This window comes from Daphnia pulex, chromosome 9 (assembly GCF_021134715.1).
Source record: "Daphnia pulex isolate KAP4 chromosome 9, ASM2113471v1".
In the NCBI taxonomy this organism is placed as follows: domain Eukaryota; kingdom Metazoa; phylum Arthropoda; class Branchiopoda; order Diplostraca; family Daphniidae; genus Daphnia; species Daphnia pulex.
This window is the reverse complement of record NC_060025.1, coordinates 7,095,587-7,113,718: the sequence shown is the minus strand read 5'-3', so window position 1 is coordinate 7,113,718 and position 18,132 is coordinate 7,095,587. Positions and strand designations below refer to the sequence as shown.

General features: G+C 40.3%; 6 protein-coding genes across 8 annotated transcripts; 4 read left to right on the top strand and 2 right to left on the bottom strand.

The window, feature by feature from the left end:
* The first annotated feature begins 433 nt into the window (after positions 1 to 433).
* LOC124202538 lies at positions 434 to 4,169 on the top strand. 2 transcript variants are annotated; one of them, XM_046598893.1, is made up of 3 exons: positions 434 to 602; positions 1,534 to 1,653; positions 2,970 to 4,169. In XM_046598893.1, exons 2-3 carry the CDS (start codon positions 1,542 to 1,544, stop codon positions 3,530 to 3,532), a joined length of 675 nt encoding a protein of 224 aa, XP_046454849.1. In that variant the 5' UTR covers positions 434 to 602; positions 1,534 to 1,541; the 3' UTR covers positions 3,533 to 4,169. The 2 variants fall into 2 exon arrangements, with proteins under 2 accessions (XP_046454849.1, XP_046454848.1); XM_046598892.1 differs by having other exon boundaries at positions 2,967 to 4,169.
* Positions 4,170 to 6,248: 2,079 nt separating this feature from the next.
* On the top strand, positions 6,249 to 8,700 carry LOC124202970 (WD repeat-containing protein 46-like). Its single transcript, XM_046599502.1, has 6 exons — positions 6,249 to 7,278; positions 7,341 to 7,730; positions 7,808 to 8,050; positions 8,119 to 8,214; positions 8,291 to 8,389; positions 8,451 to 8,700. The coding sequence occupies exons 1-6, from the start codon at positions 6,379 to 6,381 to the stop codon at positions 8,577 to 8,579; spliced, it is 1,857 nt and encodes a 618-aa protein (XP_046455458.1). The 5' UTR covers positions 6,249 to 6,378; the 3' UTR covers positions 8,580 to 8,700.
* On the bottom strand, positions 8,671 to 9,583 carry LOC124202973 (uncharacterized protein C1orf131-like). The gene is made up of 2 exons (XM_046599506.1): positions 9,316 to 9,583; positions 8,671 to 9,240 (listed from the first exon to the last, which is right to left on the bottom strand). Exons 1-2 carry the CDS (start codon positions 9,470 to 9,472, stop codon positions 8,702 to 8,704), a joined length of 696 nt encoding a protein of 231 aa, XP_046455462.1. The 5' UTR covers positions 9,473 to 9,583; the 3' UTR covers positions 8,671 to 8,701.
* A 51-nt stretch (positions 9,584 to 9,634) lies between these two features.
* LOC124202971 (GPN-loop GTPase 1-like) lies at positions 9,635 to 11,309 on the top strand. Its single transcript, XM_046599503.1, has 5 exons — positions 9,635 to 10,003; positions 10,073 to 10,411; positions 10,469 to 10,698; positions 10,766 to 10,989; positions 11,062 to 11,309. Exons 1-5 carry the CDS (start codon positions 9,758 to 9,760, stop codon positions 11,151 to 11,153), a joined length of 1,131 nt encoding a protein of 376 aa, XP_046455459.1. The 5' UTR covers positions 9,635 to 9,757; the 3' UTR covers positions 11,154 to 11,309.
* On the bottom strand, positions 11,245 to 12,481 carry LOC124202972 (GPN-loop GTPase 3-like). Its single transcript, XM_046599504.1, has 4 exons — positions 12,328 to 12,481; positions 11,741 to 12,258; positions 11,470 to 11,685; positions 11,245 to 11,403 (listed from the first exon to the last, which is right to left on the bottom strand). The coding sequence occupies exons 1-4, from the start codon at positions 12,370 to 12,372 to the stop codon at positions 11,322 to 11,324; spliced, it is 861 nt and encodes a 286-aa protein (XP_046455460.1). The 5' UTR covers positions 12,373 to 12,481; the 3' UTR covers positions 11,245 to 11,321.
* Positions 12,482 to 12,508: 27 nt separating this feature from the next.
* LOC124202968 (AP2-associated protein kinase 1-like) lies at positions 12,509 to 18,108 on the top strand. Of its 2 annotated transcripts, none has more exons than XM_046599500.1 (11): positions 12,509 to 12,735; positions 12,833 to 12,988; positions 13,054 to 13,418; positions 13,486 to 13,628; positions 13,698 to 14,747; positions 14,815 to 15,047; positions 15,116 to 15,220; positions 15,364 to 15,399; positions 16,360 to 16,774; positions 16,838 to 17,122; positions 17,181 to 18,108. In XM_046599500.1, the coding sequence occupies exons 2-11, from the start codon at positions 12,850 to 12,852 to the stop codon at positions 17,662 to 17,664; spliced, it is 3,255 nt and encodes a 1,084-aa protein (XP_046455456.1). In that variant the 5' UTR covers positions 12,509 to 12,735; positions 12,833 to 12,849; the 3' UTR covers positions 17,665 to 18,108. The 2 variants fall into 2 exon arrangements, with proteins under 2 accessions (XP_046455456.1, XP_046455457.1); XM_046599501.1 differs by having other exon boundaries at positions 12,529 to 12,735; positions 14,818 to 15,047.
* The last annotated feature ends 24 nt before the right edge of the window (positions 18,109 to 18,132 follow it).

Here is an 18,132-nt window from a genome sequence, read left to right as displayed (position 1 = left end):
ACAGGTTAAAACTAACATGAACAGATTTTTCATCCCGCTCATCGATCGTCCTCTACACAGAGGAGATTCCTTAATTTTTCAGGTTATAAAGGAACCTGCACAGAATATGAAAAGAGGTTAACTCTATAAGTCATAGTTGTATATATAGTATTCTAAAGTTAGTACTTTCGAATTGGAACTCGTAAATCCATTAACGTATAATGGGCTCAAGGACAATAATGTTTGTGCTCCGGGTGGGATTCCGAGTGGGATTCAGCAGTCGTAGAATATATAAAAGACATCGGTCAATTTTTGAAGAAATGTTCGACGTCGTATGGTGCGCGCGTTGGCGTAGAGTTTTTGTCGGTTCCTAAATATCGCCCACCTCTCCGCTGCTGCTGCTCTACCTTATTCGCGGTACTTTCAGGAGCAGCAGCAGCACCTCCCTCATTGGGAGGGGGGGGGATCTATGGCTCGTATAAATACCGGCTGGCATCGACTCCACCGGACGTAGTAGTATTGTTACTCAAGTACCTCCTGGACGGATCATTCGACACGTCCCTCGATATCTTTCACCCCCTTTTTTATCCCGTCACATTGCCCAATATACCGAACCCGATAAGGTAAGATACAGTACTCTTTCCTAGAGTCCGCTTTTTAGACTGTATATATATAACAAAAAAGTATACATATAAGAGAGTTACTTTTCCCGATAAATATATGGCTTTATATGTACGTCGCCACACCAAAAGTTTTATTTAGTTATTTTTCTTTGGTCCGCAGGCGAGAAGATTGGAGGCTTTGTTATATTCTATTCTTATATATACTTGTATATCGTGCAAGTTGGACAGCGGCGTCTGTATAGCGTGTATATGTACACACGAGAGTTGCAAAGTAGAAACTTGAGAGAATCCTCTTAGAAAATAAAGAGACCAATTTCTAACGGAAGAATTATTGGCTATATGTAAGGGTAATTTCCATCCCTTCCAGGCGCTCCTTGCCATCACTCGAACTCTCCTTTTTTATTTTTGTTTTGTCTCCTTTGAAATTCAAAGGAACTTTTGTAAAAAAAATTCCATTTCATTCTCTGATATGGAAACAATGTCTAGGCGGTGCCGTGTTATGTGCGGGAAAACGTGACTGTTTTGACTAGTTTAGTCGCGTTGACATATAGCGAACTATCATATATCTGATTCTCCAGAGTATTACATCTATACTAGCTCTCTTACAGCCCCCGCTATGTAACTTTTGACATATTAATACGCACATAGTACGTGGTAGTCTGTGCCGTGTGTACGGTTTTGATGATCGTTGACCGAGAGCCTTTTAGAAGCGCTCGAAAATTTCAATCAGCGTCCAGCTCCATTTAGGCGGAGTACCTGACGTCCCTTTGTCATATAGTACACGCAAAGTGATGATGGAGAGCTCCGTGATTGTGTTCTTTGTTGTTTGTGTTTTGTTATAGACAAAGTTGAGCAGCAGCACAGACTCGGCGACCGCATACGTAATAACCAATCGTTCCCAATCCATATTATTATTATTATTATTATACAGAGTGAAAGATGAGAATGGAGATTCTTCAACATCACAGCGCCTGTCAACGGATGCTGGCCATTTTGCTGTTGCTTCTAAGCGCGTCCAGCGGATTCGTCCCGACAGCCGACGAACAATCACGTACGTTTTCTCAAACTTGTTTCCCCCCTCTGCTCCCGCCGGTCTATATAGAGTACAGATTTTGATTAATATGTCTGCTGGGATGAAAGATGATTGCGAGGACATGTTATACATATATGCTGGAACTATCTGTTGGTTTCTCTCCTGTGCTGGAACTTCTCCGCGTGCTGCCTGAGAGTTAAATTCTCCAGTCAAAACTCATACATTCGTATACATTTCCGTGTGCTATACATCTCTGGGGAAGTCAAAAACTTAGTAGGCCAAGCGGCCGGATGAGAAATCCAAGCTGCACACCAAAGTATGTAATCCTACCAAACAACATCCCACGACACTACGTATAGAATAGTAATGTCACACATCCGTATACTATACTGCTCTGTACACTACTTCTTTCTCACTCTCCCCAACGCCATGGAGAAAGACAAACTTTTATTAATCCTGTTCAGCAACGATATTTCTTTTATTATTCTGGGGATACATTATCCATCATCGAATTAGTTTTAAGGACAGCAGGAGCGAGGCGGAGAATATAGCTGTTGATATAGTTAACACCCCGCCAGCGACACACGTTCCGAGGTCGGGAATTAGTATATAGCGGGCGGGAGCGGGCGGGAGTCTTGCACGTAGTATAAGAGGAAAGTTTCAGCAACTTGACACCGTCACGCCGAATTTCACCAGTTGAAGTCAGCGCGCAGTTCTTTCTTGTTAGATAGCTAATTGTTGAACCGATGTATAACTTTTTATAAATTATTAATCTGTCAACCTTTAACTTTGGCTCTACCAGCAAACTGCTGTTAGTCATTGGAAACTTCTTCTCCGCTTTCTCGTCGTCTTATGTCTGCGATTTGTTTCAAACGTTCGGGATCTTGTTGCAGCTCGGCGCTTTGTTATATACTTAATTTCCTGTCTTCGCGAAAAGGTTATAGAAATAAAGAAAAAGTAACGAGGTCACCGCGTCCTATACGTGCGCGGATCTTCGTGACGAAGAAAAAGAACGTCCATAAGTCAGAGATTTTTAATGAACGAAACAAAGTCGGGCAGTCAATCCTTCCGAGTATACAAGTTTTGCGTGGAAAAATAATGCACACAGCACAAGCGAAAGATCAAAAGAATATATACAATACAATTATTCTTTCACCAACCCAAATGAAATTATCATGTCAACCAACCATCATATCGATTTTCCTCTTTTCATCTTATTTATTTATTTTTCTTTCAACCATTTTGAGAAAATACTTGTTTGCGTGTGTGCTGTCTGTACTGGTTTTCCTTGTTGGTTAATGGCTGCACTATACCCTCTGGCATATTTGCAGCAGCTGTGGAAAATTGGAACGACTTGGTATTGCGTTGTCGGCGTTCTGCTGCGGACGACGGGAGCGATTCAGTCACGAAAGAAGGATCATCATTGCCAATCCGTCCGGTCCGACGACTCGGTTCCGAATTTCTGGGTAAGCGGGCCGCCACCATCGTGCTGACACTGGAAAATCTGTGCTCCGAACTGCTCTTTTCAGAAGAAGAAGTCGACGAAAACTGGCTCTGTCAATGCATCCGCAATTGGGAGCAATCCACACTTCCGGCCAGCAGCAGCCTCAGCGACGGCCAACATAATATGGATGAAGACTCGCTAGCACCAGCAGCAGCTGCCAGGGTGAATAAACGCGGACTCGGGGCCATTCTCCTTTCCGGCAAGCGTATGAACAAAGACAAATGGAATAATAATGCTCTCACTCGACGCGTCATGGGCTCCGAATTTCTTGGCAAACGAGCTATTATGGGCAGTGAATTTCTGGGCAAAAGGGCCATCATGGGCAGTGAATTCCTCGGCAAACGGGGTTACAACGGCCGGTCAAACGGCCTGTCTGGCCCTGTCAAAATCTAATTGAAACAAATTTGACACAACGTCTCCCTTTTTACAAAACTTTCCCCTCCATTTAAAAAAAAAGAAAAAAAGTATATCGTCATAATTCCAAGTTCATATCGACAACATGACAAATGTATGTCTCCTTCTTACTTTGTTATCCTTGTCAATTTGATGTTATTATTATTAAATCATAATATACAGTGTCTATATAGACAGCAGAAGTCCATTCGTATAAAGCACGACATCCACTCTTCTCTATCGAAAGTAAACTTTCTATTTCATATTATATTATATATAGAGAGACAGCAATAGACACCCGAAAACCATCGATCGATGGACAGTACACCCATCACACGCAAAAATAGATGAAAGGATCACTTTGAACTCTCTCGATCTTGACATTTAAAACTTTGTAAGAATTTGATTTACAAGAAGTTGGCGGGTGCGCGCATGATGTGAACAGCACAGCATCCGACGTCCGTTCTATATATGCTTTATTATTATTATATCCCAGCAGACTTTTTCTTTCAATCGCCACTCTTTTTTGTTGTATACTATTTATTGACCTACTCACACAATAAAAACCGTGTTGTATTATGATTCTTTACGCTTCTGAATACAAAATAATGCGTCTGGGCGTATTATGTTATCCAAATTTTCATTTCCGTGGGCTTATAGAATGGACGACTATTTTTAGATTATAGTCCCATGTTGAATAATTTTAAATGTTTTTATTTTGATTATAGGATTGGCATTAATCCTAATCAAGGAGATATCTACTATAGTTAGCGCACTAAGCGAAGCGGGTCTAACTGGTGTTATCGATTTCATTCGCTAGCCTCCTGATGAAATACTTGGAGTGGAGAGTCATAAGTTGTTAATGAGATATCCTACCTACCAAGTTTGTGCTAAAACTGTAAAAAGCTAAGTTATTCTTATTTCATAAAAGCGGATGCTGCTGGTGTAGAAATACGACATAGCGCTCAGCTATATAGAACTTGGCAAGCGAATTTGAGAGAAAAGAGTGCGTAGGTACGCGGGATTAAAACTCATGAGCCGCTAATGAAAGTTGCCTGATTAAATTGACTTGGGAACCGGGAGATGTTAGACTGCTGCTATATAACTGCTTTAAAATTGTAATCGCGAGACTACGCAAACTATCCACTAAGAATACGTTTTCAAGGTAATGCTGCACGAGTGTACCTGCTGCAGTTGTCACGATTGGAATTGGAAGAGGAAACGTTCTGAATAGCTGGAATAAATATATGGATAATCGTTTTTTTTTTGCACTTGGCGATGTGAAAAATAGTTTTCCTATTATTATGGAATCTGTGAATATAATGCAGGGATTAGTCAATGCAGTCATTGCTGACAGTGCTCACGCATGGCAACAGAATATAAAAGACCAATGTGAACGAAATTCATGAAAGAATACAAAGGGAATTATTAATATCTCGAGATGAGAGAAGATGAAAGAGATCGATTAATTCGATCGTTAGTCGTTACACATACGTGCGCACTTGAATAAATTAATTTTCTACATTTGTTTACTATATTGTGTTTATACCTATAATTTCGAAATTGTCCAATGAGGGCGATTTTGTTTTATGCCATTAAAAGAAAACAAAATTGGTTTACAACGTTGTAGAAGCTTAACAACAATTTTGTGTTTGAACTTAGAGCATGGCTTAGAGTTCCATCAGTGTATAGGTAGGTATACCTAGAGGTTTCCATGAGCTGTCAAAGTTGTTCTCTCATAATTCTCGAACCGTATGCGTGAGTCTGGCTTTTTCTTGGACATCTCATTCGACTGATTATTTCTTATAGTGTCCGGATTAAGCCCTTTACAGCAATTTCCTATGCAATCGTCTTATACTGAAATGCCCTAATCTCCCGAATCATTCTGTGCCAGCAAGTTTTTTTACAAACTGAACATATTCCGTTCAGGATTATAATCTTAAAAAATCTGCCTAAGCCAACATTATACACTTTTCATCACTGGATCACTCCTTATTATTTTAATATTGTGTTATACCTATAGTCATAAGCGGCAGCTGAAACAAACACTAACTGATAGGAACGACACCTGTTTCCGTGAAGCCCCCTTTGCTGTTAGTATGACCTTCAATTTCCGTGACTTGCTGCGTAAAATGGCAAGTTAAATCTCTCAAAAGTCTCTACGTCTCGATTTTTGGGCGAACTTGCTGATGGTCCCAGTTCCAGGAAGACACAAACCGCCTAAAATTCACGACCTTTATCAACAGTGAATACACCGAAAATAAAGACGCTTAAAGGTTGAGATGTGATATCATTATTTAGATCGTCCTGACGGAAATGTTGCGGTTGCACTGTTGTACTTTCGTCGTATCCCACAACGACTTTTAATTCCCCATAATTCGAAACTAAGAGACATAACACATAATCCATACAATTTTAATTTGAAGGGAGGAAAGGGTACGTTGTTTTTAAAATTAATTTGATGCATTAAATTAGGGGACAGGGATTATACGTCAGTCAGTTGCCTATATCTGCTGATTAATTATTTGCCGGACAAATGTTTTTTATGAAACATGTAATAAGTGTTCATAGTAGTACGCGTGGTCATGGTTTATGTAAGAATGTCCGATGTTAAATTTGAAATTTGAAAATTCTTTATTCGTTTGAATTTTGAACTTTTTTCTTTTCTAATTCTCGTCTGCTATATTACATTATTTTAATGTGGCAACTTTGCTAGCAGACGAATTAAAATCCAAATTTTTAACTGAAGTTTCATTTATTTTTTACTCACGTGGGCATGCGTTCGACTGCAGTATCATTCAAAGAAATTAACACAGTTTGAGCAATAAACTATTTCTGTTTTCAAAATGAGTTCTCCGAAAGGCAGCGAAAAAAAGCCAGCTAGTGAAGTACCCTCAACTGCAACACAAAATCTGAAAAAGAAATTCAAGCCTCCAAAGGACGAACATTTACTCCGAAAAACTAAGAATAAAAAACCTAACAATACTTTTACTAAAAAAGCTGAAGGTCGCGTGGTTAAGAGACAACTACCAAAGTTTAAGTCTTCACATGGAAAAACTCCTAATTCGGGTGCAGTGCAGAAGTTTTCAAGATCTCCGAAGACTGGCCAAAAAGGGAAAGAAGATACACAAGACAATCAAACTGAAGAAGATCCTTTCCCAGGTGATGCGCCGATTCCTCATGCCAGACTCCAGAAGCACAAAAGAGGAAAGGCAGAAGACCTTGACAAGAATGGTGTCACTTTCCTTTCAAACAGAATTCATTTGAAGAAAAAGGAAAAACTCGTCAAGTATGCAGTTAACTTAGCAGCCAGATCAGAAATTCTGCTGCCAGAGGAAACTGGTTTCCTTGAGCCTGCCAAGGGTGATTGCACTTCGGAAATTACGCAGGTACAGATCAAGAGTTCTGTGGATATTACCAGTGCCACGAAACAATTTGATTTATCCATGCAATTTGGTCCGTATGCCATCAATTACTTACGTAATGGACGAAAAATGCTCATTGGCGGTAGAATGGGTCACGTTGCTGCCTTCGATTGGGTCACGAAGCAGTTGACTTGCGAAATGAACGTTATGGAATCAGTTCACGATGTGGCTTGGCTGCACAATGAGACACTGTTTGCAGTAGCGCAGAAAGAGTGGACATACATCTATGACAATCAGGGCATTGAAGTGCACTGCATCAAGAAATTGAACAATGTTCTCAGGATGGAATTTCTTCCATATCATTTCCTCTTGGCTACCACAGTAAGCAAATAATAATGCATTTTCAAATCCTCTCGATTTAATTATTTATTTGTCTCTTACAGAACGATAGCGGAACTTTAAGTTGGCTGGATGTTTCTATGGGAAAGATGGTTAAGCGGACTCACACACACCTTGGAAGACTGGATGTTCTGTGTCACAATCCCAGAAACGCTGTCCTTTGTTGCGGACACTCGAAGGGCACAGTTTCGATGTGGACTCCCAATTTCGTATCGCCTGTTGTCAAAATGCTTTGCCATACGCAGCCCGTTCGATCGGTCGCTGTCGACCAGAGTGGTGTTTATATGGCCACATCCTCTATAGATTGTTCGCTGAAGATATGGGACCTGAGAACCTACAATTGTCTTCAATCCTACAAACTAGGCTGTGGAGCTTCAAATATTACATTCAGTCAAAGAGGACTGTTGGCTGTATCCATGGGCAACATTGTTGAGGTATTTAACTAGACAACATTTATTTTCTAATTTAGCAAAGCCTTATCGAGGTTCGTGTTCACCAATTTTTATTTCAGGTCTATAAAGACATTTGTACCGAAACCATCCACAAGCCGTATTTAAAACATTTCGTTGGCAGTTCGGTTTCGGGCTTGAAATTTTGTCCTTATGAAGACGTGTTGGGCGTAGGCCACGCAAGAGGGATGTGCAGCATGTTGGTACCGGGAGCTGGAGAACCCAACTTCGATGCTCTCGAATCTAATCCGTTCCAGACTAAAAGCCAGCGACGGGAAACAGAAGTCAAATCGCTTCTTGAAAAGGTTACAATCAAAATATTTTACCAATTGCTTCAAACAATAATTTCGTATTCTCTTTACTACCTCAACAGATTCAACCTGAACTCATTACTTTGGATCCCTTCGAATTGGGTGAAGTCAATCGGCAATCAGTGATTGAGAAGTTCGAAGAAAAGACTCGTTACATGGTATAGTGGTTATTTAAAAACTTTTATTTGTGTTACGCTTTATTCTTTTGTATTTAAATCTAACTTTACTCTTTAGTTTGTTAAGCCTCCAAAGATCGACGTCAGACAGCGGAAAAACGCTAAAACGGTTAATCAGTTCCGCGTCAAACAACGTCTACAGTTACAACAACGACTGGTTTGTTTTCTCATTAAATTTTTTAAACTGCCCAATTCTTAATCCACTCCTATTTGCTTAGAAACATGCGGCGGCTGCCGAAAAAGCGACGAAAACGTTGACAGAGAAAACAGATAAAGCGCCATCCGAGCCAGTTGCTGCACCGAGTGTACTGGACCGATTTAAGCCCAAACCCCAGAAAAAGAAATAAAAACTCGACATCCGAAGTGGTGACAAAAAAGAAAGAAAACTGACGTTTTTCATTCGAATTGTTATGGAAATAATTTACCAGGACGTGAAAATATCACAAATAAACATTGTATTCTCATTAAGTCATTTTTTAGATTTTTTTGCATTCTTAATTTGTTTTTGAAGTTTTGGACCAAATTTTCCAAAACCAGCATCAAAATTAACCACTTTATTTCTATCCCTCCTAGGACCCTTCTTTTTGTTTGGTAATTGTAATTTAGTGGCAAATATGTGTTCAGCTTGTTTGAGTCGCTTTTGTCTTCCTTCTTCCTTTTTCTTGCAGTGCTGCATTACTTTATAGTTGACTGGCATAGCCTTTGGAGGCTTTGCTCCTAGGGACACTGCAAGAGCTATCTGAGCTTGATTTTTGCTGGTCTTCTTCAAGGCTTTTATAGTAAATTTTTTAACTTCATGTTTTGTCTTGATCAGGTTAAATTCTTCTGGTTCGGGAAAATTGTCTTCTACTTGAGACAATGAATTTTGTGTAGCCTGGCTTTTCTTGAGCTTTTTTCGTTTGCTAGGGTCATTGTATACAACAATTAGAGGCTCTGATTTCCCGACTGTCAATGGTTTGGGCTGCTCTTCTATTGGTGTTGCAAGTTTGTTTTTTAATTCCTTGAGGCCTATAAAAGAATGACAATTAAAAATTGCATGAACATAAAAAAAAAAAAAAAAAAAATATAGAAGCTCTAAAGTACCTAGTCTACTTTGAAGTTGCTCTAGATGTTTGCTCAATTTTGGCTTGCTAGATTGCGGTTCCGTGATGGGCTTTGATTGGCACTCATCACTAGAAATTTCTTCATCCTCGTCGTCAAAGAATGAATCGTCATCGGAATCTGAAAATGTTGGAGCCATTTGCGTCAGAACGAATCAAAACTCACACAAGTTAAATGCTTTCCTGTTATCTACACGTGACTGACAGTGTCACTTCAGTGAGGATTTGGTAAAAGAATGGCAAAGTGCAGACGAAATTAATGAAGTATAGAGGGAAGCACTAGTTCTTCTAGCAGACATCTTTTCAAACAAACACGTTTTTCTCTTGTTTTCTTCTTTTGCTCTCGCTTGTAGTTTGAACACGTTAGTCTTTGAGCTGAAGAAAAAAATTGTTCATTATCAAATTAAATTTTTTGTAAACTCACCATGGCGACAGCTGAAGATCCAGTAAAAAAAGCAGAAATTGATCAACCTTTGCTCGAGAGACACAAAAAACCAGTTTGTTTAATTGTTCTCGGCATGGCTGGTTCGGGGAAAACGACATTTGTACAACAGCTAACGGGTCTCCTACACATGAAAAAGAAGGCACCTTACGTGATCAATTTAGATCCAGCTTGTAGAGAAGTACCTTATCCAGTCAACATTGACATAAGAGACACAGTCAATTATAAAGTAAGACATCAATTTTTGCCTACTTGTTGAATTGTCATTTATATATAAATATTTTTTTACTTGCATTAGGAAGTAATGAAACAGTACTCACTTGGACCTAATGGTGGCATTGTCACTTCGTTAAATCTCTTTGCCACAAAATTTGATCAAGTTATCAAACTGATACAAAAAAAATCTGAAAACACAGAAATCGCTATTTTTGACACACCAGGGCAAATTGAAGTTTTCACTTGGTCAGCTTCTGGATCTATTATCTCAGAGACACTAGGTGCTCTTTTCCCAACAGTAGTGGTCTATGTTATAGATACTGTTCGTAGTGTCAGTCCTGTAACATTCATGTCAAATATGCTATATGCATGCTCCATCCTCTACAAACTCAGACTACCTTTTATCATAGTCATGAACAAGGTATGTCATATTTCAAAATTATAGATAAATCAAAATTGATAAATTTTTTGTTGGCAGATTGATGTTGTGAGTCATAAGTTTGCTCTGGAATGGATGAAAGATTTTGAGATGTTTGAAGAGGCAGTGGAAAGAGATAAGAGCCACCATGCAAATCTATCACGATCTTTGTCTTTGACATTAGACGAATTCTACAAGGATATCACTACTGTTGGTTTTTCTGCTGTTACTGGAGAAGGATTTGAAGAATTTCTGGCCGCTGTCGATGCCGCCGTTGTTGAATACGAAACGTAAACGACTATTACTTAAATTTAATTTCGGCAGAACAACTTATTGAAATTACATTTTCTTTCATAGAGAATACTGCCCAGAACATGATCGCTTGCTAAAACTTCAAGCCGAAGCCCGTACGAAGGATAAAGACCGCCAAAAGAAAAAATTTCAACACGATTTTGACAACGATGTACAAGCCCAAAGTGTATCAAGTGCGACATCTGAAATATTGTTGCGCAATCGAGCCATCGGCGGAGAATCCAGTAGTGATGATGAAGAACACGAAGGGCGCCCTGGAGACGACGATGGTATACATAAATATTTTGTGATTGTGAATATAGTTAGCTTATTCCTAATAACCAATAATTAATTTTTGGCAGATGAAGAAGACCGAGTTGGTCAGAAATCATTCCACAACTTCTTGGAAGAACAGAAGAAGAAGCAACAGTCGAAATCGAATAAACCTTCGTAAATCCTAGCGCCATCTTCACTTAACACCACTAATGTTACGACAATAACATGATGTACATCAATGTCATCTGAAAATACAAAATATACAGAAATGCTGAAAAAATTGCGGTGTATTGTGTTTCAAGGAAAAAGAAATAATAAATTCGTAAGTAAGTGATATTTAATTGACTCATCCCCTTCCTTCTTCGTAACCGTCATCGTTGTCCTCGTCTTCCTCGTCAGGAGCATCAAATTCCGCCATTTTTATATCCCTGAACAGCAATTAATGAATGACTGATCTGTTTTGTAACCCTTTGCTACTATAACTAGAAAGGTACCTGTCTTCTCCAAACTGCATGCAGTTGTCCACCATGAACAGAATATTGGCGAGATTGTCTTCGTCCGTTATATTAAGCGGTGCGAATTTGATTAGAGAATAGTCTTCCAAAACTCGGCCAATCATTTCAGTAAGCATCTGATGTTTTTGATTCCATTTTGAATTGACCACAACCGTATCGTTCGCACATATGTCTTTCACGTCCGGCTCCAAAAATCTACACAAAATGCAGGCATTAGTTGAGGAAAACTGTTGAAATGATAAGTTCTCACCTTTCCAGTTGCTTTTTACTCTTCTTGCTTAACAAATCAATTTTACTCAAGATGCTGATGAATGTAACCTCCAAGGTTGTCATGGCACTTAGAGCAGCCATTGATGCTGATATAAATGATGAAGAGTTTATCATAAAGTGACTGTCTAAGATAAAGACAGCACACAATCTGAAATTCCATAACTCTAGTGCTTCCAGCAATTTCTTCATAACATTGAGATGTGTGTATAGCTCAATCTGTCCAGGGCAATCAAAAATGAAGTAGTCATCATCATCTTCTCCAAGTTGATTCTCTAGCCACGGCAAATTTTCCAGAAGAAACTCCATACAAAAAACAAGAGCTCCATTTGGTCCAAAATGCATTTCCTCATCTTCCATTGCATCGTCCACATGAATGAGGTCTCGAATATCGATGGACGGTTTATATTCGAAAGACTCGGCTGCTGGATCCAAATTTACAATGTGAATATTTCGTCGAGAAGTTTCAGCATGTCGTTGCATTTCAGTGCAGTAGGTGGACTAAAAACAAATTCATTTTGTTACATCTTTTTTTAAGGAAACATTGATTGGTTTTTCATCTAAACTTACTTTTCCAGAGCCTGCTGGGCCAATGACAATTTGTGCATATCTCATTTTATTTCTAACAGGAAATCTTTTATATTTCAGACACGTGAAACACTTCAATTCCAAAATGACTATTTTGATTTGGTTTCCTGCGTCGTCTGCAATAGACTGTTGCTAGGCAACAGAACCGATTGCACTGCCAAGTGCTCAAGCGAGAATTTTGTGAAGCTTCTGACAGGTTTTATAGGGGGTGGAAAAGAAGCAAAATCCCGTTCGGAAGACGAGAGAAATTTCGGAAGATAAGAAAATTATTTGGATTCGTGTTCCAATGATATTCATTTATTTCGCATGACGTCTTTTTCGTCGTGATTCTGCCACCCCAGTTTGACGTTCCTGTTAATCGTGATTCGGATTATCTCTTTGTCTTCAGCTGTAAGTTTTTCTGTCAATTTATGTCGCAATATCTCGGTTGCTTCTTTTCTATATTTGTAGATTTTCACTATATCGTATATTTTTCCCTAACACACAGGCTGTATATAGTTAATCATGAAGAAATTATTCTCTAAAATTGAGACAAAAATTGACCCTTCTCAGAAGGAGTCTAAAGGTGGTCAGAGCCTTGTTGGAAAAGTGTTTCAAGTGGGAAAACAGTACTCTGTCACAGTTGAAGACATTATTGCCGAAGGTTTGTAATTTTATTATCAAATAATATTGAATTGTTTCACTTTTAATCCATGAATTCTTTTCTAGGTGGTTTTGCAATTGTTTTCCTAGTTAAGGCATCTAATGGCAGTCGCTATGCTTTAAAACGTATGCATGTCAACAATGATCATGACTTGGCTGCCTGCCGAAGAGAAATTCAGATTGTTTCTACACTCAATGGGCACAAGAATATTATTGGATACATAGACTCCAGCATCACACAGTCAAGCAATGGGGTGTATGAGGTGCTTCTCCTTATGCCCTTTTACAAGATGCATGTCCTCCAGTTGATGAATGAAAGACTGCAGACAGGCTTCTCAGAGCCAGAAGTTATGGCTATCTTTTGTGACATGTGTGAAGCTGTTTCTCGGCTTCATCACTGCCAGACACCCATCATACATCGTGATCTAAAAGTATGTCTAGGATTTATTTTATTAATGCTGGACTAAGAATGTAAACTATTAAATCGGTGTTTCACAGGTGGAAAACATTTTATTCAATGACGCTGGCCATTACGTCCTTTGTGACTTTGGTTCAGCTACGGCCAAGGTGCTTAACCCATCCACAATGGGTGTGGCTGTTGTTGAGGAAGAGATTAAAAAATACACTACATTGTCCTATAGGTAATATAAAATTATACTGCTGTTGGAATAAGTAAAAAAAAAAAAAAACTTATATAATGCCATATGTAGGTCTCCCGAAATGGTCGATTTATACATGGGGAAATCCATCACAACCAAGGCAGATATTTGGGCCCTTGGTTGTCTCCTGTACAAGCTCTGCTTTTTCACGCTTCCTTTTGGTGAATCGACACTAGCCATCCAGAACGGGCAGTTTAATCTGCCTGAAGGTCACCGGTATTCTAAGCAATTAGTTTCACTTGTACGCTACATGCTCGATCCAGATTCGGATCGCAGGCCAGACATCTACCAAGTCTCGTATGCCGCTTTCAAACTTGCTGGTAGAGGTGAAACTCCCATCGTAAACCTCCTCCATAGCGTGCCTCTCGAACTAGATCAACTTCCGTCTCTTGATACACGACCTGCTCAAGTTAAGCCGATTACTACACCAAGCATGCCAAGTACTAGGGTTTTAAGCAGCCAGCCACCTGTTGTTGAAGGTGGGACGACCGTCACTCCTCGGCAACGACCCAAGGCTTCATCCATTACCAGTACTCTAGGTCAAATCCCACTACCTACCAATAGTCTGAATCCCGCTCGGCGCGTCTTGCCAACTACTACCGCTGAGCCTACACCGCTTCAACCAGCTGCTCCAGCTAATCCGATATCAGTGCAAGAGCTCTTTCCATCTTTCCCTCAAGATCCATTTGTCGAAACTTCCCAACCTAGCCCGGTAACCGGATCCGGTCAAGGTTATTTCAACTATGGTTATGGCTATCCGGCCGCAGCTGCCAACGCAGCAGCAGTGCCTAGTTGTCCTCCAACTTCTACGGCTACTGTTTCGCCACAACCGGCCAGCCTTCCCCCTTCCGCCTTGACGCCGGTTGAATTTCGAGAGACGAGCCAGACGCAATCGGCTGATCCACTTTGCTCGGTTGATTCCCGACAAGAGGCTGATATTGCTCAGCGTTCGTCTATCAGCAGTAGCGCCCCTCGGTTGAATCCGTCGGCTGGTAGGACCGCATCGCTAGACCCTCCATCGTCGTCGGTGACACCACCAGCTTCACCCACTTCACACCATAGGCATCGTAGGAACATGAGCGACACTTCGGCTTTCACGAAGTAAGAAAAAGATTGTTATTCTCAACATTAACAAAATTTAATCTAATTATTTTTTCTCGTTAATAAGAAGCTACGCCGACGAGACGAACCAATTTCTAAAATCATTTGTGCCTCCCTCCCAAGTGACGGGCGAACCATTCGGACAGCCAGACACGATGGCGGCAGCTGTAGATGGAGCGGCCTTGGTAGGTCACGTTGCCGTCTGGAATCCCTTTGACGACCCATCGCCCTTTTGTCAGCTGAACGAAGATCACCTGTTCGGTGCCGAGTTTGATAAAATCCGTCGTGGTTCCCAAAGCAGTAAGCTTGTTTCAGATTCGTTTATTTACGAAATGGCCGTCTGACGTTTTCGTTGTTTGTTTTTTCAGGTATAGTCAATGTAAAAAGCAGAGAGAGTTTAGTGATGAACGCTGCAGAGGCTGGCACTGCTGCCGAAGATCCGTTTGGAGCTGCTCCGTTCCGCCTTCCGCCAGGTAATCATGATTAATTGAACTAGTGTTTTGCACACAGTAGACCTTATGCGCTTTCAATTTTTTTTTATTGTTTGGTTATTTATTTTTGTTTTTTGTTTTGTTTTGCCCAACGCTTTTATCACTTCCGACAATGACTACCACAGGTCGGAAAAAGTTACCGGTGGCGGCACTCGATGGAGGTAATTAAACATACACAAAAATCATTTAAGGAAAAAGCAAATCGTGTCTGTGCAAAAGAAACCTCCCCCTCCCAACAACCTCGAAAACTCCTCTGCTCGGCGACAAGTTAACATCCCTCCATGTTTCACATCCCCCTCCTAATCTTTTCTTCTACTAACTCTGTTGTCTAGACAAAACTATATCAAGTACATTAACTTTTTGGGGTCTTCCAGTCAATTATTAACGTGGATACCATAATCTTCTTTTCTCTATAATATGATTATAAACGAGGCCCATCATAACTGGTGCATATTTACTGCGCTGGCCTCCTGTCGGTTCATTTACTCCTCCCTTTTTTTGACCCTTCTCCCATCTGTTCACACTAGTCAAAACTTGCATAACATTCAATTGTTTCCGTATTTCCCGTCTTTTCAATTTAGCCGCATTCCATATACATTATCCATCGTTAATCATATCCAGTTTTTTTTTCTTATTCCCATATTATAATTTTTTTCTCTCCATTAAAACGACATTGTCGTATGGCCGATCAAAGCTCATTTTCTTCTTTTCCCCTCACGAGAGATATAATACTAATAATAACACAGTGGCTTCACGTTATAACTTCTCTCCACTTCCGCTTTGATTGTTGTTGCTGTTGGTCTGCCGAACAAATAAAACCTAAACAAAACAGTGTATTTCAGCGCACTTTTTGCGGTTGTGTAGCCATTACAATTTGTAAAAAAACAAACAAAATCGAACATCGAGTTACTCACACGCATGGTTAGGGGGTGGTTATGTAACTTTTTTATTTGTTTATTTTCATGTAAATTCGTACTGGTTATTAAGTTGTGTTGGAGGATGCACGGAGGGGGAGGCGGAAGAGTTTGCACTTCTTTAATCAAGTTCAGCATGCATTACTCGCATTCAAGTTCAAATCGGGTGTCAACTTAATCGTGTGTATATGTGTGTCGATAACTTAGTTTCCAAGATTAGCACAGCTGGCAACGGGCCTGCTCCTGCACAGGTGGAGGTGGAGTCCTCACCGGCCGGGACATCGGCGGCGGTACCAATAACACCGCCGCCACCACCTCCTCCGTTTGCACGAGCGCCAGCAGAAGATCGTTCCAAGTACGAGAAGCTCTTTTGTTACGGGTACTCTGACGCCGAAGATGAACTCGACAATCGAGAAGGTGACGCAGCAACTGGAGGATTGCGATTGGATGGTCGTAATTCCAATGTCAGAGAAACCGAAGAAGGCGCCAGCAATACCATAGCCGGACGACAAAACAAAAACTCTGCCCGACTTAAACTCACCGATGAAGACTCGATCGGCTCTGCTACTGACTTGAAGAACTGCTGTTCAGATGAGGAAACGGACGAACAACCCAAGAGAAAGTAACAAAACTTCCCAAATAATTTACTAAAATTCCTGTTTAATTACAATGCATTCATGTTTAGATCTCGGCAAAATCTCGATGAAGAATCCGAGACCATCAGCTCATCCGTCTATCATGGAGAAAGTGACAGCATCCGCATGGAGCCAATCGAACCTAAAACTTCAAACAGCAGAAGAAAAAATGTTGCCCAAATATCTTCTAATGTAGAGGATGCTTTGGTTGGTCACGCATTCGGTGAACGACCCTTGTTGGCTGACGATGAACTGGATGATGATAGCCTTCATTCCGGAATGCCAAGAGCGCCAGTTACCACGAGTCGACTTCCCACAGTTCCTCTACCTTTCAGGTAAAAATACAAAGTAAATAATGAAGACAACATTGTGTTAAAAGCTAATTTTTATTAGAATACGCAATGCGGAGAAGCGAGAGTTTGTCGCTTCGGAAGAAGATGTCTTCGCCAAAGCACCTTTCAAGCTCCCACCGAAGAAAAACAGTAATAGCGGCGAGATTTGTCTTCATACCGCTACAGCTCTAAAAGAGAAACGCCGTCTTCATCGTTATGAGAATGTTCCACCACTCACTGACAAACGGCCTCACATCGTCACGGACCAAGATAATCCTTTGCCTCTTCTGCCGTTGAAGAGTCAAGATCTTTTTGGCCTCGTCCCTTTTACAACCATAACGTCACCATCAATTAGTGGTAGAAAACTTGGAGCGGAAGTGATCCGGCATACTCATGTGACAGCAGGGGGGATAGCACGCCCCGGTTTGGACTACCATGATGATCTCTGCGATCCGGTCATCGACGTTGTTGGTGAAGAAGCTGGCGTCAGTAACCTGAGCTTTGAAGATATTGGGCCTGAAGAAAGCAGCTGGAATGTCAACTAAAGCACGCAGAGCTATGGGTTGATCATTCCTTTCACAGTGTGTATCAGTTTGAATTCTCTCTCCCACCTTGGATTGTGTTTCTTTCTTGAACCTTTCATTTATTATATATATATCGATTCAACATTTCAATATTTGATACGCCTTCATGACTCTGTACGTTTGTTTAAAATGACTAGTTCATTAATCATTATGAATCTAAGTCATTTAGCTTTGCTATTAGTAATTACGACATAAGTTAAATTAAATCTTTTCCAGGATTATATAAGTACGTGTACACTAGTTGTACGGCCTTTTGCCACAAATTGTAGTAACAAGTTCTTTACAGAACAGGTGAAATGTATTGAAATTTGCACTGTCACTACTTGTTTTGGAAATGGTGTTACCTGAAAAGACACGTGTGTGATGCGCATGAATGTGATCAATTGGAATATAGTATTCATTGTCGGTAAATTCGTTCGACATTGACTG

Bases quoted from the DNA above. Each gene is read 5' to 3' on its own strand.
- LOC124202538 (XM_046598892.1), top strand. From the start codon at position 1,542: ATGAGAATGGAGATTCTTCAACATCACAGCGCCTGTCAACGGATGCTG. The intron at 1,654-2,966 runs GTACGTTTTCTC...GCATATTTGCAG, and splicing joins GACAGCCGACGAACAATCAC to CAGCTGTGGAAAATTGGAAC.
- LOC124202970 (XM_046599502.1), top strand. From the start codon at position 6,379: ATGAGTTCTCCGAAAGGCAGCGAAAAAAAGCCAGCTAGTGAAGTACCC. The intron at 7,731-7,807 runs GTATTTAACTAG...TTTTTATTTCAG, and splicing joins CCATGGGCAACATTGTTGAG to GTCTATAAAGACATTTGTAC. The intron at 8,215-8,290 runs GTATAGTGGTTA...TTTACTCTTTAG, and splicing joins AAGAAAAGACTCGTTACATG to TTTGTTAAGCCTCCAAAGAT.
- LOC124202973 (XM_046599506.1), bottom strand. From the start codon at position 9,472: ATGGCTCCAACATTTTCAGATTCCGATGACGATTCATTCTTTGACGAC. The intron at 9,241-9,315 runs GTACTTTAGAGC...ATTCTTTTATAG, and splicing joins GCAACTTCAAAGTAGACTAG to GCCTCAAGGAATTAAAAAAC.
- LOC124202971 (XM_046599503.1), top strand. From the start codon at position 9,758: ATGGCGACAGCTGAAGATCCAGTAAAAAAAGCAGAAATTGATCAACCT. The intron at 10,004-10,072 runs GTAAGACATCAA...TACTTGCATTAG, and splicing joins GAGACACAGTCAATTATAAA to GAAGTAATGAAACAGTACTC. The intron at 10,412-10,468 runs GTATGTCATATT...TTTTGTTGGCAG, and splicing joins TTATCATAGTCATGAACAAG to ATTGATGTTGTGAGTCATAA.
- LOC124202972 (XM_046599504.1), bottom strand. From the start codon at position 12,372: ATGAGATATGCACAAATTGTCATTGGCCCAGCAGGCTCTGGAAAA. The intron at 12,259-12,327 runs GTAAGTTTAGAT...ATTTGTTTTTAG, and splicing joins GCCCAGCAGGCTCTGGAAAA to TCCACCTACTGCACTGAAAT. The intron at 11,686-11,740 runs GTGAGAACTTAT...CATTTTGTGTAG, and splicing joins AGTAAAAAGCAACTGGAAAG to ATTTTTGGAGCCGGACGTGA.
- LOC124202968 (XM_046599500.1), top strand. From the start codon at position 12,850: ATGAAGAAATTATTCTCTAAAATTGAGACAAAAATTGACCCTTCTCAG. The intron at 15,048-15,115 runs GTAAGCTTGTTT...TTGTTTTTTCAG, and splicing joins CCGTCGTGGTTCCCAAAGCA to GTATAGTCAATGTAAAAAGC. The intron at 15,221-15,363 runs GTAATCATGATT...TGACTACCACAG, and splicing joins TCCGTTCCGCCTTCCGCCAG to GTCGGAAAAAGTTACCGGTG.